This window comes from Bos indicus, chromosome 2, assembly GCF_029378745.1.
Source record: "Bos indicus isolate NIAB-ARS_2022 breed Sahiwal x Tharparkar chromosome 2, NIAB-ARS_B.indTharparkar_mat_pri_1.0, whole genome shotgun sequence".
Classification (NCBI taxonomy): Eukaryota; Metazoa; Chordata; class Mammalia; order Artiodactyla; family Bovidae; genus Bos; species Bos indicus.
Genome location: NC_091761.1, coordinates 73182881 through 73199304, shown reverse-complemented (window position 1 = coordinate 73199304; position 16424 = coordinate 73182881). Strand labels below are relative to the sequence as shown.

General features: G+C 45.8%; 1 protein-coding gene and 1 non-coding gene across 16 annotated transcripts in view; one reads left to right on the top strand and one right to left on the bottom strand.

Annotated features, from left to right (window-relative positions):
* Positions 1–16424, top strand: part of CLASP1 (cytoplasmic linker associated protein 1) — a 273403-nt gene that overhangs the window by 90839 nt on the left and 166140 nt on the right. For all 15 annotated transcript variants that reach the window (XM_070769105.1, XM_070769110.1, XM_070769114.1 and 12 more), the window contains exons 3-6: positions 8035–8113; positions 9539–9642; positions 10427–10518; positions 12289–12364. In XM_070769105.1, the coding sequence (XP_070625206.1) occupies positions 8035–8113; positions 9539–9642; positions 10427–10518; positions 12289–12364 (351 nt within the window). The remainder of the gene's footprint in view (positions 1–8034; positions 8114–9538; positions 9643–10426; positions 10519–12288; positions 12365–16424) is intronic.
* On the bottom strand, positions 7377–7502 carry LOC139179256 (U4atac minor spliceosomal RNA). The gene has a single exon (XR_011563650.1). It is a non-coding gene; the product is annotated as a U4atac minor spliceosomal RNA (small nuclear RNA).

Here is a 16424-nt window from a genome sequence, read left to right as displayed (position 1 = left end):
TAAACATGTGATTATTCTGACTTCATGAATGAAGCATGTGAGGTCTGGAGATTGAGCATCTCTGCTGGACAGTAGATGTGGATCTGTGCTCACAACGCCCTTGGACTTTTTCCTGTTTGGGGCATTATCAGAGCATCAGACATGTTTGGAGCTGAGACCAGCTCTATCTCTGGCATTGGCAGAGGAGAGATGTGACCTGCTTAAGGTCTTCAGCTAGCTAGAGAAAGACAAAGAAGACTAAAAAATGGGGTTTTGTGATATTGTGATTATGCTGTAGTGAGATTGACCTTGATCAAGTCAGGAGGCTTTTCTTTTTCAGTTCAATTACTGTTGACTTTATTACCTTAGGTAAGTCTCTTTACCTCTTTTAAAATTTTCCTTATTTTCAAAATAAGGGTAATATGTTCCACACCTCAGATTATTTTAAGATTATTCAGATTCATCCAAAAGTACCTTAAAAACAATAAAGTATAATATGAGTGCAATATAATTCTGTTACTCCAGCTAATCCAGCCTTCCATGACTCAGGAAGTGACCTGTTCTTCCTTGTCTCTTATGGACATTTTTTTTTTTTTTTTTTTTTGAGAAAAAAATGAAATATTTCTTTCTCTATCATTAAATGGATCTCATTGTGGAGAGAGAACTGTGGTAGATTGCATTTGGGGGCTTTGACTTGTAGTTTGTAAGTAAGTAAGGTACTTGGACAAGAGGTCCCAGCCACTTGTCACAGACTTACATGTAGGTAGAGTGGTCCAGGTCACTCCCACTTTTATAGTTTTAAAAACCTTAAAAATAATTGGAACTATATATAGAAAGTGTGCAGTGTACAAAGGCACAGTTTAAAGAGTTGTCCTGAAGCTAACAGCTGTTTGATTGCTCCTCAGGACAAGAATTGGAGTACTGCCAGTGCTCCCAGAGTTACCACTCTCCTAACATTCGTGGCGTCGCTCTTTTGCTCTTCTTTTTAGTTTTATTGTCTAAATATGCAGCTTAAAATTAGAGTTTATGTTTGTATATATTTGGCATCTGGCATTTTCACTCACTGTTGGATATATCTGTATTGTTGAGGGTAGCTTTGATTCACTTATTTTGATTGTTTATTGTTCTTCCTAGCATGAAAACCACAACTTTCACATTCTACAGTAGATGGGCATCTGGATTTCTAGTTTTTGGCTGTTATGGATGGGGCTGCTCTGAGCATTTTTGTGCATTTCACCTTTTGTACCTGTGCGTGCATTTCTGTTGGGCATATGCCTGGCAGAAGAGGGAGAAGGGGGCAACAGAGGATGAAATGTTTGGATGGCATCACTGACTCAATGGACATGAGTTTGAGTAAACTCTGGGAACTGGTGATGGGCAGGGAAGCCTGGTGTGCTCCAGTCCATGGGGTTGCAGAGGGTCAGACATGACTGAGCGACTGAACTGAGCTGATGACTAGCAGTGGGGTAGCTGTGTATATACTTCACATTTGGGAGCTAAACCAAGATGTTTTTTGAAGTGTTGGTTTTACCAGGTTATATTCCTCCCAGCACGTGTGAGAGGTTCCACGGTAACACGTTCTTGTCAACACTTGGTCTGTGGGTCTTTAATTTTAGCCATGCAGGGAGTATGTAGTAGTCTCATTATATTTTATTGGGTTGGCCAAAAAGTTCATTTGTGATTTTCCATAAGATCTTACAGAAAAACCAAAATGAACTTTTTGGCCAGTCCAGTAACTTGTGTTTCTCTGACAAGTAATCGAGGTTGAACAACTTTTCATATATTTATGAACAAAAGATATAAAATATTTTGCCCATTTTTCTACTGGGTTGTCTGTTGATTGGGCTTGTAGATGATCTCTGTGTATCCCAGAATCAAGCCTGTTGTTGTTTATTTGTTTTATTAATATTGTTTTCCAATATGTCTTGACTTGCCTTTTACTTTCTTAGGATGTTTCAGTGTAACATGGTCCCTGATTTTAACGTGGTCCTGTGCATGGATTTCTCTTTTAATGGTTTATTGTCTGTTGTGTCCTGAAGCTGTTTTCTGATGTCACTTTTTGAAAGCTTTATTGTGTTGTTTTCCACACTTAAATCTGTAACCAGGAGTTCATTTTTATGTATGGGTTGAGAAAGAAGTCAGTTGCTTTTTTATTCCAGATGGATATCAGAGCTTTTTTATTCCAGATGGATATCAGTTGACCCGGGATTCTTAGTCCAGTGTAACGCCTACTTTGTCATAAAGAAAGGGCCTATCTATGCACTAGTCTGTTTCTGTCTTCTCTTCTGTAGGAAATCTTGATTTTCTGTGGGAGTGAGTTTTACCATCTTGTGTCCTGCCCTTTGCATTTCCACATAGATTTGGAATCAGCTTGTGAACTTCCTAAAGATAAATTACAGTTGGAATTTTGAGTGAAATTTTGTATGTAGATCAATTTGGGAAAAATGGAAATTTTGCAATATTGATTATTCCAACCTGTAGTTTCTCCCTCCATTTATTTTAATCATTTTTAATTTTTTTATTAGTCTGTAGCTTTGGGAGCAGAGAATTATTTTGGCTAGATTTATTCTTAGGTGTTAATTTTTATGCGATCAAAAATGGAAACTTGAAAAATTTCCTTTCTGACTTACTGTTAGTGTAGAAAAGTAGTTGAATTTTTTTTTTTTCCTTTTTGGTATATTGACTTTGTATTAATCAGTCTTGCTAAACTCACTTACAGTATACCTGTAGATCTTCTTGATTTTCTACTTATAATTTGACAATTTTGCTTCTTCTCTGTGAGTTTTATACCTTTCATTTTTTCCCTTGCCATAAAGCTTTAGCGAGGACCTTAGATACAGTGTTGAAAAGAAGATGCAGAATGGACTTTTTGGTCCTGTTCCCCATATCAAAGCGTAAGCTTTCAGTATTTCATCAATTATGATGTTCAGTTTGACCCTTGAATTAAAATCTGGCTATTTCTACCATTTAGCTGTTGGGAATAATGCAGCTCAGAATGTGATTGTTCAAGTAGTTATTGGAATCTTTGTTTTTATTTATTTGGGGTTTATATCTAAAAGTGGAATTGCTGGATCACATGGTAATTCTGTGTTTAATTTTTGGGGGAGCTTCCATACCATTTTCCACAGTGACTGTACCAACTGTACATTCCTACCAACAATGCATGCATAGAGTCCCAGTTTCCCCACATTCTCACCAACACTTGTTGTTTTCTGTTTTTTGTTTTTGTATTTTGGGGGATACTAGTGACCCAGATGGGCATCAGCTCTTGCTTCTGGTCTCTTGCTGACCTCTTCTTTTGAATCCATTGAAACTTATTATTCTGTTTTCTCTATGCTTAGTCTCTTATCTACTGTTTTGAATTTTCCATCCTTTTGTTTCTCTGGGCTTCATTCTGGAATTTTTCTGCAGACTTACTTTCCCATTAATTCCCTTTTCATCTGTGTCTAGTGTGTTTTTAAGTCCATCCATCCAGTACTTAATTTTGGACATTGCATTGTTTGGTTCTTTTAAAAATTTGTGTCACTTTTCGAAAGTAATCCCGTCTCCCCCTTATTTTAATCTTAAGTATTTTGTCTTCTTATACATAGTAAGAATTATTCTGCTTCTAATTATTCTCACGTGGATCTTCATTTCTGCAAGTTTCCGTTTATAGGTGTCCTGTGTGCCTGATTATCTTTGGTTGTGCTTTGGACATTGTGTTTGAGAATTTTTTATAGAAGTAAATTGAGGACTAAACTAGAATTATGTTCTCTCCGTCCAGAAATGATTTGTGCTTTTATCTTCCAGGGGTTTTAGGGCATCAGCAATCTAATAAAATCATTTATATCTGCTGTCAGGGATTGGTATTTTTCTAGGTCACCCAGTTTCTTGAAAATTGGTCTGCAGTACATCTGAAGGCTGTTTTATTTCCAGTTCACTCTCCAAATGTATAGCATTTGGATTTCCAACCCAAAGTGTAGGGGGTTGTTTGAGAATGTATGTTCTAGATCCAAGTGGTTATCACAAGTAATTCTCAGTGTCTTGTTGCCCCTTTCCAGTGTATAAACAGCCCTGGACTCTCTCTGGATTTTAGTTTTCTTATGTTGTTTTGTGACTTGGCAGTTTTTCTGTGCCTTCTTAGTTCTCCAGTGTTTCCAAGCAGATGTACTTTTATGTGAAATTCCGCATTTGTAGTTGTTTTTAGCATGAGGGGTGGCCTGAGTTAGTTATTACCTCCTTTTAAAAGTTATAGGATAAAGGAACTATGTTAGCCCTTGAACACATCTGTTCCAAACCTAATTCATTACTAGTTAGTAAAGTAGGGGTTTATTATCACTTACCATGAATCCAGTATCATGCTGTGCATTAGGGAAGTTTCAAGGAAATACCAGGCATGGTATTCCTTACATTCAAGGACATTTAGCTGGGGACACAAACATAAACTTAAAATTAGATCGAATATTGAAGGAGACAAGGGTCATGCAGGATTGCTGGTTTAGTGAAAACTATGGATAGAGTGAGAGGTGTGAGCTGACCCTCTCTCTGCCTGGCCATCTTCCCATGGTGGGCACAGTGCCCTGGCACTCCCTGCTGTACATTGCAGCTCTTCTTTTGCTCCTGCACTGTATTTAAGACGCGTCTGAGGCCCTTCTGGAGCTGCTTCCCCTGCCCCCTCCCAAGTCCTCAGGCTCCAGCTGTTCCACTCTTCCCACCTTCACGCCTCACTCTTCTCTCTGCTGGGAGGTCTTCTCTTCCTTTGGTGTGAGGCCAATTCTTCACAGCTTATTAGCCTTGTGCAGTGCAAGCCCTCCTGAAAACCTCCCCTGCCAGCCCAGGCCCTCTCCCCAGGAATCCTAGGCGTGGCCTCCGTTGATCTGAATCAGTACATTTGGCCCCTGCACTGGCAGTGACCATGGTTTGGGGCTAACAACTATCATGTGGGTCATCTGGCCCTTTCCATGCACCAAGCACTATTTCAAGCACTTCATGTGCACACAGTGACCTTCACTGTAGCTGTTACTGTGTCCCCATTTAACAGGTCAGAAAACTGAGGCACAGAGAGGCTTCACAGCTCCTAATTAGAGTTGTCTTCTGAGCAATGACTTTGTTCATCTCTCCCTTTCTTCAGTAGGGAAATGAGAATGTAGAAGAAGGGCCTGAACTGTGAAGATAAACATTTGTGGGTTGGCTCTCCTTTCCTGCCCCCACTGGGGCCGTGACTAAGGGTGAAGTAGACAAGTGTATGTGGGGTGATTTGTTTTTCTGTGAAGGTGCCTGGGACTGTGCTCTGCCCTCTCCATCCCAGGTCCCTGGGGCTTGCTGCATCCATCAGCCTTGTCTTCCGGAGCAGTCTCTGGACGCCCCCAGTCTGTTTGGGTGGGAATTTTGGGGAACGTTGCTGCCTAGGATTTAGTCAGGCCTGCTCTGCTCAGACCTGCCAGTAAACCTCCATCTTGAAAAAGTTTAAAGTTTGTTTTCCCGAATTCCACAAGTGGGTAAACTGACATGGGCTGTCATATTTGAAAAGACCATAGTCCTCTTACATCACAGTCTTGTGGGAGTTCTGAAGGGATGTGGTGAGAACTGAAGCCCGTTATTAATATTTCTGTAATGAATAGCACTCCCCCCTCCAACTGGTGGTGCACCCAGACACATGCTTAGGATTTCATCAGGGAAAAGCCAGTTCCTAATAATTGAGAGTTTGCTCTTTTTTTGAAAAAATAAACTTAAATTTTTAGGACAGTTTTGGATTTACGGAAAAATTGCAAAGGTAGTAGAGTCCCCAATGTATCTATCCCACATCGAGCCTCCCCATCATATATCATTGTTAATAAAGCAATATTGATAGGTTGTGATTAACTGAAGTCCGTAGTTTAGTCAAATCTTTTAAAATTTTATCTAATGTCCGTTGTCTATTCTAGGCTTCCATCTAGGATTTGTTGTTTTGGTTGCTAAGTCATGTACAACTCTTTTGTGACCCCCCTGGACTGTAGCCCACCATGGGATTTCCCAGGCAAGAAGACTGAAGTGGGTTGCCATTTCCTCCTTCAGGGAATCTTCTCAACCCGGAAATCTAACCTGCATCTCTTGCATTGGCAGGCATGACCTAGGAAGCTCATACTCTATCTAATTGTCTCCTAGGCTTCTCTTGGCAGTGACAAGGAAGAAGGAAATTTAACTTTCCTTCTTTTTGCTGACTTTGAGGGTTTTGAGATGTATTGGTAAGATATTTTGTAGGCTGTCCCTCTATGGGAATCTGATATTGTTATTAGACTGGGCTTGTGGGTCTTCAAGCTAAGGATCACAGACCTAAAGCCCCGGTTTATCACATACCAAGCATACACACCTCCAGCCTGATTGGTTGTTGATGTTGACCTTGATGATCTGGCTGAGGTACCAATACCCTTTGTCAAGCTTTTCCCACTGTACTATTACTCCTCCTACTCTTTAGCTACTCCCCCTACTCTTTAGAGCTTTGGAAGGAAATGAATGTGTGATTCCTCATCTTCTGTAGCTCATAAATGAAGTCATTAAAGTGTTTTTTTTTTTGTTTGTTTGTTTTTTTTTTACTGTTATAGGCTTTAAAAAAAACCTGTAACAAAACAATGCTCTCTTTATACAAAAACTTAAAAATTATGCCCTTTTAATATCTTTAAGTCACCAATCCCTTAGAAGGACAGTATGTGTATTGCGGTTATTATTGGGCAAATTTTGATTCCTTTGTTTTGAAACAGTGACTTTAAAGCTGAATAGAAAAGCCTGCTGTTTTTACTTGTCGCACAAGGACGAGTTGGCGGGGTGGGGGGGTTAAGAATCACGTTACTGTGTAAAAGAGAACACAACTGAAAGTGAAAGTGAAGTCGCTCAGTTGTGTCCGACTCTGCGACCCCATGGACTGTAGCCTACCATGCTCCTCCGCCCAGGGGATTTTCCAGGCGGTGTCATTGCCTTCTCCGGAGGATCTTTCTGACCCAGGGATCGAACCAGTGTCTCCCGCACTGTAGGCAGAGCCTGTACCGTTTGAGCCAGCAGGGAAATCACAGTACGGTACCTGTGTTCTTTTACAATTAGGTGCGAGCACGTGTCCCGTGCGGTGTGTTACTTGCTCAGTGGTGTCCGACTCTGTAATTCCACGGACTATATGTAGTCAGCTAGGCTCTTTTGTCTACTGGATTCTCAAGATTAGGAGTACTGGAGGCTACTAACAACTTCTGCAATCCGGGCGCCAGAAGGAGACAAAGAAACAATAAGGATTTAGCTAGTTTTTCATTGGGAAAGCGTGTGGGTTGTGAAAACTCAGAACTCTGTTCTGTCAGCTCGAAGCGCCACCTAGGGATTTTCTTACTAGTACTACAGCTCACATTTTAAGAAACTGTCTTTATAACAAACAAATCGTGGAAAAAGAGATTTTTCTTTTTTCCAAAAATTGCACCGTGATAAAGCTGCGCTTTAGCCGGTGCGGGCGTGTTGTATAGGTGTTAGCAGTACTGTCCTCACTAAGCGTTCATCGGACAGTAGCGCAACCCCAAGAAAAGGATGGTTGGTAGAAGCTTCGCGCGAGGCGCGAGTAGCAGGCGCCAACACTGGGTAAGCTTGTGGCGACCAATTCACCAGTGCCGCCGCAGCCGCCCGGCAGCCGGTGAACCTCCGCTGATCACGGCTTCCGAAGCTCGCCCCAAAACTTTGTTTTCGGAGGCTCGGAAGGTCACAAAGAGGCCGTTCAGTGGTACCCAGAAGGCTACGCGCCGGCCGCGAGCTGATTTGCATACGCGCGCCCTGACGGGGCGGGGCCTCGGCGGGAGCTCCCGCCTTCCTGGGCTGGCGTTCGGAGCCGGCTCGCGGTGTCGGTGTTTGAGTAGCGTCTAGCAGAAGACTCTGGTGTTAGCTCTGTAAACCGCCCCTTCGGACAAGAGCGGCCCTCTTCCTGATACCCACCTTCACCCTCGGGTCGGCGCTCGCTCGGGCTCCCGGGCTGCGTCTGAGCCAGAGATGCGGGGGCGTGCCTGCAACTGGCGGGCGAGGGCGCCGAGCCCGCGTGGGCCGCTGACGAGAGCCCGCTGTTTGTTGTTGCAGGTGGTTCTCCTGGGCATGGACATCCTGTCCGCGCTGGTCACCCGGCTGCAGGATCGGTTCAAGGCGCAGATCGGTACAGGTGAGCTCTCTCCTCCTCCCATCTCGGCCTTCACTGGGTCTCCCCACACCCTGCACGTGGCTGTACCCACCCCATAGCCAGCCCTCGTTCAGCCCCCCACCTTTTCTTTCTAGCCCCCCTCTCCCCGGCTCGCCCCCACCTCCTCCTGCATGTGTAGATGCTGCACCGCTGCCCTTGCTCCCCTCGTGGGCACGCCTGGATCTGCCGCCTCCGCGCACCTGCTGGCATCCCCCCCAACCCCCGCCCCCTTTCCATACCTTTCTGCTGTCTTTTTCCATCTTCCTGTTCTAGTACTAGCTATTACTTTTATTTCTTATGCCAATTAGCCATCATGCTGTGGTGCCAACCAAACCCTGTTTGCCTCTGACCCTTCTCTTGGAGAGCCATTGCCTTTTCTCTTTGAGAGTCTTAGAGATCCGACGCAGCTGTATTTTTAAACAGTTTATTGTTACTACGACCGTTTTCACTTTGGTTGTCAGTGTCATTTCAAGTGTGTGGTAAACGACCACTTTTATTTTGAAGGGAAAATAGTGTCAGAATAATGAAATAAAAATAACATCAGGTTTCAAAGGTTAAGAGACGATTTTATTCCCAATCTCTGGGCATTCATAATAACAAAACAAGCCCTAACCCTTTCCTTTTAGCATTTCTCGTTACAACAGGTACACATATATTTGTGAATTTCTGTTAACTTTCTGGTCAATGTGCACGTTTAGGTAAAGTCATGAGCTCTTCCCACTCTGCCATAAACCGTGTATCCGCAAATAAAAATCCCTCTTACTTTTATTAACTTGATTACTTAATACCAAATTAGATGAATTGTTCAGGGTTATTTTCTGTAAAAGAAATTTCTAATAGACTTTTAGAAGAAGCAAAGTGAGTTGACCTCTGACATCCAAGTGCCCTTGGAACAGCAGCGATAGCCCACCCAAGCTGTGGGGAGGAAGGGCAGGCAGAGAGCTGCATTCTGTCTGATGAGCATGCAGAGATGTTATGTAAAATGAAAAGCAGACTGAGCCTTAAGTGTCTGTTCTTCCACCCCCAAGCAGATGCACTGGGGCCTCTCTCTCTTACCTGGATTTCCTTTTGTGTTGACTCTTTCCTGCCTAGGTCGTCCATCGACATCCATTTTAATAACATTCCAGCAGCTTAGAAACACATTGGGAACTTCCCAGAGGAAGGTGGCATAAGGAAGAAGACAAATAGAGTGTCCATGCAAAGGATTTTTGCAAATTCTCATTGTAGCTCCCATGAATTTGAGCAGGAGGAGATTTATAGGGGTTGGTGCTTGATGTGCATCATAGAGTGATATGCATCATTTAGGTCAGGATTTTGAGATATCTTGTTAATTGAAATACCCACAGTTGGGGACTTCAGGCCACCAGAGTATGTTTTCATTTGATCAAGTTGCATTTTAATTTCCAGTGCTGCCGAGTTTAATAGACAGACTGGGAGATGCTAAAGACTCTGTGAGGGAGCAAGACCAGGCCCTGCTGCTGAAGATCATGGATCAGGCTGCTAATCCCCAGGTGAGACTGGGGTGTTCCTGCAAAATGTCCATGGGTTTCAGAGAAAAAAAAATTATGGTATTTCATCTAGCCCCACTTTCCCCCCATAGGATATTTACAGAGGGTGTGCCTTTGAATAAACTAGTGAACTTAACATGGGTATGGAGTGCTTGGTTTAATTTCTTAGACTCAAGCTCATTTATGTAATTGACTCTTTGTGTCTCTGAAAAGATGCAGCTGTGATGTCAGGGCCATCAGCAGCCTGGCTGCAGCCCTGGCCCATGTCTGCTGGTGAGCTGGGCTGCTGGGACAGACAGCCAGGGATACAGCTCTGTCTTACCTATCCAGCAGACCATTGTTGGGGGGTGGGGCAGGGTGAGACAGTGTGAAGAGAAACTTTCCCAGGGAAGGTAAAACCTAGACTAATTTGGGAAGCAGAGCAGGTTAGCACAGGGGTGGGCACAGCTCTTCTGGCCAAGAGAGCAGCGTTGAGTAAGTGACCTTTGGTAAGTCACCCAGCCTCTTCTGCTTCATTTTCCTCACCCAGTAACTGAGGACAGTCCCACCTCTTTTTCAGGGTTGTCGGGAAAATTAAATGCAATTACATAAAGGAATGTATTTTGAAAGGTTTTAGCTTGGTATAGAAACCTATGCTACCATTTTCCAAAAAGCTCCCCAGAGGGCTAGTGGAAGCGGGGAGGGATATGGCACCTGTTGTGAGGTTCCTGCCCTGGGGGCCCCTGGCTTGGATGGGCTGCAGCAGCCTCCTCCTCTCCTCTCCCCCCCTTACCTCTGCTGTCTGCAGTACGTGTGGGACCGGATGCTGGGCGGCTTCAAGCACAAGAACTTTCGCACCCGGGAAGGCACGTGTCTCTGCCTCGTGGCCACCCTCAACGCGTAAGTCTGGGTGGGGCCTGAGGGCTTCCTTGGCCAAGCTTTTGTGTTTGTAACTTTTAACTTTGAAATCATCGTATATTTATAGGAAGATGTAGAGAAGTGTCCTGGGAGGTGCCTCGTACCCACCCACTGTCTTGCGAGTCTGTAGTGCAGGGTCCAGACCAGGAAGTCGGTGTTGATATGAGCTTGTTCAGGTTCCTCCAGTGACACACGTGTGTTCTGTGTGTGCCCAACTCTGTCATGAGTGCAGCTCCAGATAACTCGCTGCCACGTTCATGGGCAGACCTGTACCTCACCCCAGCCCTCTCACATTGCTGTTCTAGCCAGTCCCCAACGTCTGCCAGCCAGTCACCTGTTCTCCAGCTCTGAGATTTTATTAAGAATGTTATATGAATGGAATCACACAGAATGTGACCCTTTGAGATCAACTTTGTTTGTTTTCCTCACAGCATAATTCCCTTGAGATTGTATATGTGCTGTGGCTGAACAGTTCATTGCTTTTTATTGCCAAGTAGAATTCCCCGGTATAGATGTATCATAATGTATTTAACCATTTACCTGTTGAATACTTCCAGTTTTGGGTTATTATAAATAAAACTGTTATAAATACATGTACCAGTTTCTGCCTGAACAGAAGTTATCATTTATTTTGGGTGAGTGCCCGAGAGTGCAATTGCTGGATCATTTATCAAGTTTGTTTTTAGTTTTTAAGAGAAGCTCTTAGCTATTTTCTATAGTTGTCTGTACTGTTATACATTCCCACTGTCAGTGGTTGAATGATGTAGTTTCTTCAGAAACTAGCGTTGAATGTTATCACTGTCTTTAATTTTAACCATTTTGGTATGCAAGTAGTCCATGTCATTGTGGTTTTGCTTCCTTAATGACTGTTGACGTTTTAAAATTAAAAATTACAGATCACCTTTCCTGATTATGAAAGTATTACTGTATATGTCACAGAAAATCTGCATGAAGAAGAAAGTGATCATTGTCTATAATTCTGCTACCTTCAGATAATCACTGTTAACATGTAGCATTTTGTTCCAGACTTTAGAGTTTTATTATTTTTTTAAAAACAAAATGGATAGTGTAATGTTTACATTACTTGGTAGATTCTTTCCCCTCTTAATGTGCTAGATTTTTCAGGGTCATTAATTATGGCGTATGTCTGAAGCTTTTAAAAAATGTTTCTAGCCTTTGATAACAATTGTTTCACTTATTTATCCTAAGGGAGTAATCCGAGGGTAGTCAAAGAGAGTTGTATTGAGAGAGCATGTCTGTGGCTGCGCTTATGGTGGTGAACAGTTGCCAGTAGCTTAGTTATTCTTCAACAGGGCAGTGTCCTCTCAGCCGTTCGTTGCAGCGTTTTCATCAAGCGGTCATTACCTGATGTAACGGTCTGTTGTAGCAGAGAACTGCAAACGCTGCAGGGAGAGGGAGAGGGTTAGCGGAGGGCTCCAGGGACCTGCCTGGTAGCACAGTGAGTCAGGCAGAGTAGGAACCATCATGGGACAAATAGTGATGCCAGCACGGTGGAACCCCACTGGGCCAGGCTCCGGCTTCGGCTTGGAGGGACACCAAGTGCAGGGGAGACTTGTGAGACGCACTCACAGTCTTGGACTCTGTGCAGAGGGCTTTTGGGCATGTGTTTATTTTGGAAGCACGTAAGGGAGGATAAGGAGTGAGCCTTGGTGAGAGATAGTGGTGGGGGTAGGGGAGGTGGCCTTCTGTCTTCTGTTTTCACCACCAGTAAAGCATTCCTTTTGTTTTCAGCTCTGGAGCTCATACGTTAACACTAAGCAAGATCGTGCCACATATATGTAACCTACTAGGAGATCCCAACAGCCAGGTGAGTGTATTTAGCAAGAAAGGAAAATCGTTGGTTTCACAGAGTGAAGGTGCATTTTGGTGATGTGTGGGTTGCAATTATTGGGTTAGTGCCCAGTAGTGCCCAATATCTGGTGTCTTGGGTAGACCTGGGAGCCACTCTGCTCTTCTCTCCAGGTCGGGATGGGACCCCCATTAGCCTGTAAAGTGACATCATCCAGACCAGCCTCCAAGAGAAGGACACTGTGGTCACCATCTGTGTAGCCAGAGAGGTGGGCATGGGGGAGGGAGCAGTGACCCCCTCCCAGAGAGGGAGAGGTGGGCTGTACAGGGCATGGGGGCACTTCTCAGAGGTGATGGAAAGGTGCCATGTTTCGCTTTGGGTGGTGGCCACACTGGTGCCCCATTGATGTTTTATGTAAATTAAAACAAAAACTGAAAAACAGCAAAATACCACTTCCCTAGTGTCAGGGCAGGTGGGGGCGGTGTTGGTGAGCGGTGAGCCCAGCTCAGAAGCACTGTTCCTCTCTAGGTCACTCCTAGTGTCATCAAGGGCCCTGGCTGTCGCCTTAGTTCACACAGCCGCTTAGATAAAGGGGCTTAACGTGGGACAGTGACTTACAGAAGTGTACACTTTGACCCTTGAACAGTATGGGTTCAGAGCACACAGGTCCACCTTCAGGCTGAGGTTCATAGGATACACTGCTATACTGCATGGACCCTGGTAATCTGGATCCAAGGAGGCTGAACCACGCATGCGTGGAGGGTTGGCGCCCTGACCCCCGCCTTGTCCAGGGGTCGAATGTACTCTGGGAACAACGTCTCAGTTTCAGCCTTGACTGGCAGCAACTGAAGTGCACTCCATGGACAAGTCTGCATTCCTCTCGCTGCCCCCAGCTCAGCTCCGAGGGCCCAGGGTCTGAACACTTCCTGCCCTCTCCTCCTTCCATGTCTCTGCCCTTTATCCCTACATTCCTGCCTCCTTTCTGGGGCTCTGCTGTGCTGCCCATTCCTGCTCGATGCTGGGCTATGCTGGTCTCTCTCGCCTGCACCCACTCTCTTCTTTCTATTCATCCTTTACCCAACCTTTATTGAGAACACTTGACATTGGAAATGTGATTTTCAGATATTTTTATTTTTTGAATTATGCTTTATTGTGCAACATTAATTTAAAAATACCAGAATCTACTTTTTAAAAAGATTCTAACTTACCAAATGAACTGTTTTGCCTTTTTGCCCCCTTAATGTCTTGTCTCTACTTTGTTTTCTGTGGGAAAAATAATTTCTGCAGGCTATACTCTGAGGCTGTGACTGCTGCTACATGGTGTCCTGTCCTTCTGTAGAGCAGGAACGCCAGCCGGGCTGGCTGAGGCGCTTTGTTCCTCACTCACGTGCTTACCTGGTGGCTCAGAAAGTAAAGGGGGAAGGAAATGGCAGCCCACTCCAGTATTCTTGCCTAGAGAATCCCGTGGACAGAGGAGCCTGGTGGGCCACTGTCCACAGGGTCGCACAGAGTCAGACATGACTGAAGCGACTTAGCATGCATGCATGCGTTGGAGACAGAAATGGCAACCCACTCCAATATTCTTGCCTGGAGAATCCCAGGGACAGAGGAGCCTGGTGGGCTGCCATCTATGGGGTCGCACAGAGTCAGATACGACTGAAGCAACTTGGTGGCGGCAGCAGCAGACAGTAAAGAATCTGCCACAATGTGGGAGACCTGGGTTCAGTCCCTGGGTTGGGAAGATCCCCTGGAGGAGGGCATGGCAATCCACTCCAGTATTCTTGCCTGGAGAATCCCATGGACAGAGGAGCCTGGCAGGCTGTAGTCCATGTTGTTGCAAAGAGTCAGACACAACTAAGCCACTAAGCGCAGCACAGGTGCTTACTCTGGTCTGACAGGTGATGTGAGTATTCACGCTGGGCCTGGGAGACAGAATGGGGGTCGGTGAGGCCGGGTTTAGCGAGCAGTCATTGGCCATCTGGAGTAGACAGCATCTGTAGCCAGAGTTTCCCACACTGAGTTTCCCACACTGAGCATCCGAGGAGCCTGTGTGTTCACATCTACCTGAGGAGGGTTTCTCTGTACGTGAGCGAGTGTGTGCAGACACACAGGCCCAAGGGCCTTATCGCCACCCCTGGGGATGCCACCTGCTCCCCCGACACCAACCCCCCCAAGTTGTCCCTCCTCCTGGGGGTGTCTGTCCATGTGCTTGTGCTCCTGACTTTACTTGCGTTTTCTTGTCCGTCTTTCCTGCTAGTCTCTAAACCATCAAGGTCCAGATTACCCTGTCTCCTCTTTATCATCCCAGGACTGCGTGGATTCTCCAGAGCTGTTTGCATGGCTTTTCCCTCTTAGTTGTGGACATCTCAGGCTGTTGAGGACAGTTGTATCTTCCTGGTGCTGTCACTGCACTGGGTGCCTAGCATTATGGTCAGCTTCCATCCAGCTCTCAGTCCTTTGGTGGTGGTGGTATGTGTGTGTGTGGGTGGGGTGGGGTGGGGGGGGGGTGGTTAGAGGGCTCTGCATGGTCCCGCACGTGGCTCCTCACGTCAGTGGGATTTAACTTTAAGGTGAGCCCTGTAGACACTCCTGCTCCAGAGGATGTGAGTCCTTTGATTGTGGTCTCACTGTACAGTGACCCAGCTCCTCAGAGTGGACCCCACACACAGGCTCTGTGTGGCTTAGAATGCTTTTGGCTGCTGAAAGTAATTCAGTCAGGAGAGCAGCGGGGACAATGTATTATCCCCTGTAAAGGGGGCCCAAGGGAGGGAGGCTGCAGGGCTTGTTAGCAGTTGTGTGATGTCCCCGGGCCTGTGCGTGCCTCGTCTTCTGCTGGGCTGCCCACCCCTAGAGCTTTCTTCTCTGCAGCTCTGCTCATAGGCCTGGCACGGGTGTAGTCCAGCTATATGTGTGTCCGGCCCTCCTGGCAGATGAAAATGTGGTGCTCCTCTGTCCCTGTCGTGTTTTCAGCTTTTTTATATCGAAAGGTTCACATTTAGGTAAAGTGGAGAGAGGGTTGTACTGCACCCCCTTGTGCCATCACGCAGCCTCAGCAGCGGACCTCTCAAGGCCAGTTTACTTTCATCACTTTTGCTCCCCCACCCCATCATTTGGAAGCAGAATGCATTGAATGGATGATTTTGAAGGAAGTCTTAGACATCAGGTGATTTAGTTCTTGACTACTCCAAAAGGAACGGGCTCCCCACCTAATCTTGACACCACTGTTGCTTCCTGCCCCTGTAGAATGACTCGTTCCCCCATGTCATTAAATGCTCAGTCCACGTGCACTTTTCCCTGCGGGTCTCCTGTGGTATAGTGTTCCCTGCGTTTCTTTCCCCAAGTGGAGAGACGTTTTCCAGAAGCTTTCCTCAGGTTTCCTGTCGTATCTCGTGGTTGAGAGTTGTATCTTGGGGGAGGGACAGGAGGATGGGGTGGCTTTACACTCACGAGATGTTACCTTCCTAGCTGAAGTCAGGGCTTCCCCCTTTGGGGTGTGGGTTGCAGAACAGGGCCTATGTCTGTTGCCTAGGAGTACAGGGCAAAGGCAGCCAGCAGTCTTGAGACACTTGCTCAATAGGGCGTCCCTCGCCAGATTGGAGAAGGAAATGGCAAATCCACTCCAGTATTCTTGCTGGAAAATCCCATGGACAGAGGACCCTGGTAGGCTATAGTCCATGGGGTCAAAAAGAGTCGACACGACTAAGCAACTTCACTCTCACTTTCTGCCAGATAGGGGAAACTCCAGTTCTGCCTGGAAACCTCTGATATATCTTCATTAGCTGCCCAGCTGGCCTCAAGCAGTGAGGTATCCCATCTGCAGGCCCTCACCACCCATCTGCTGTCTGTTTTCCTGAGGAGTTTGATCTGCGTCTTCAAAGCCTGAAAGCATCTTGCAGTGCCTGAGGACCAGCATTGATCTCAATGTTCTCTGCAGTTGGCCCTGGGCTGGGCTGGCTGTGCTTGGGTGCCAGGCGGGTGGGAGAGTGAAGTCCCTGGTGAGGGTTTGACCAGCACCTGAGAAGTGGGTGGGTTGGTGGCTATGGGGGATGGGGTGACTTTTGCCTTGCAGGAGTTTCTG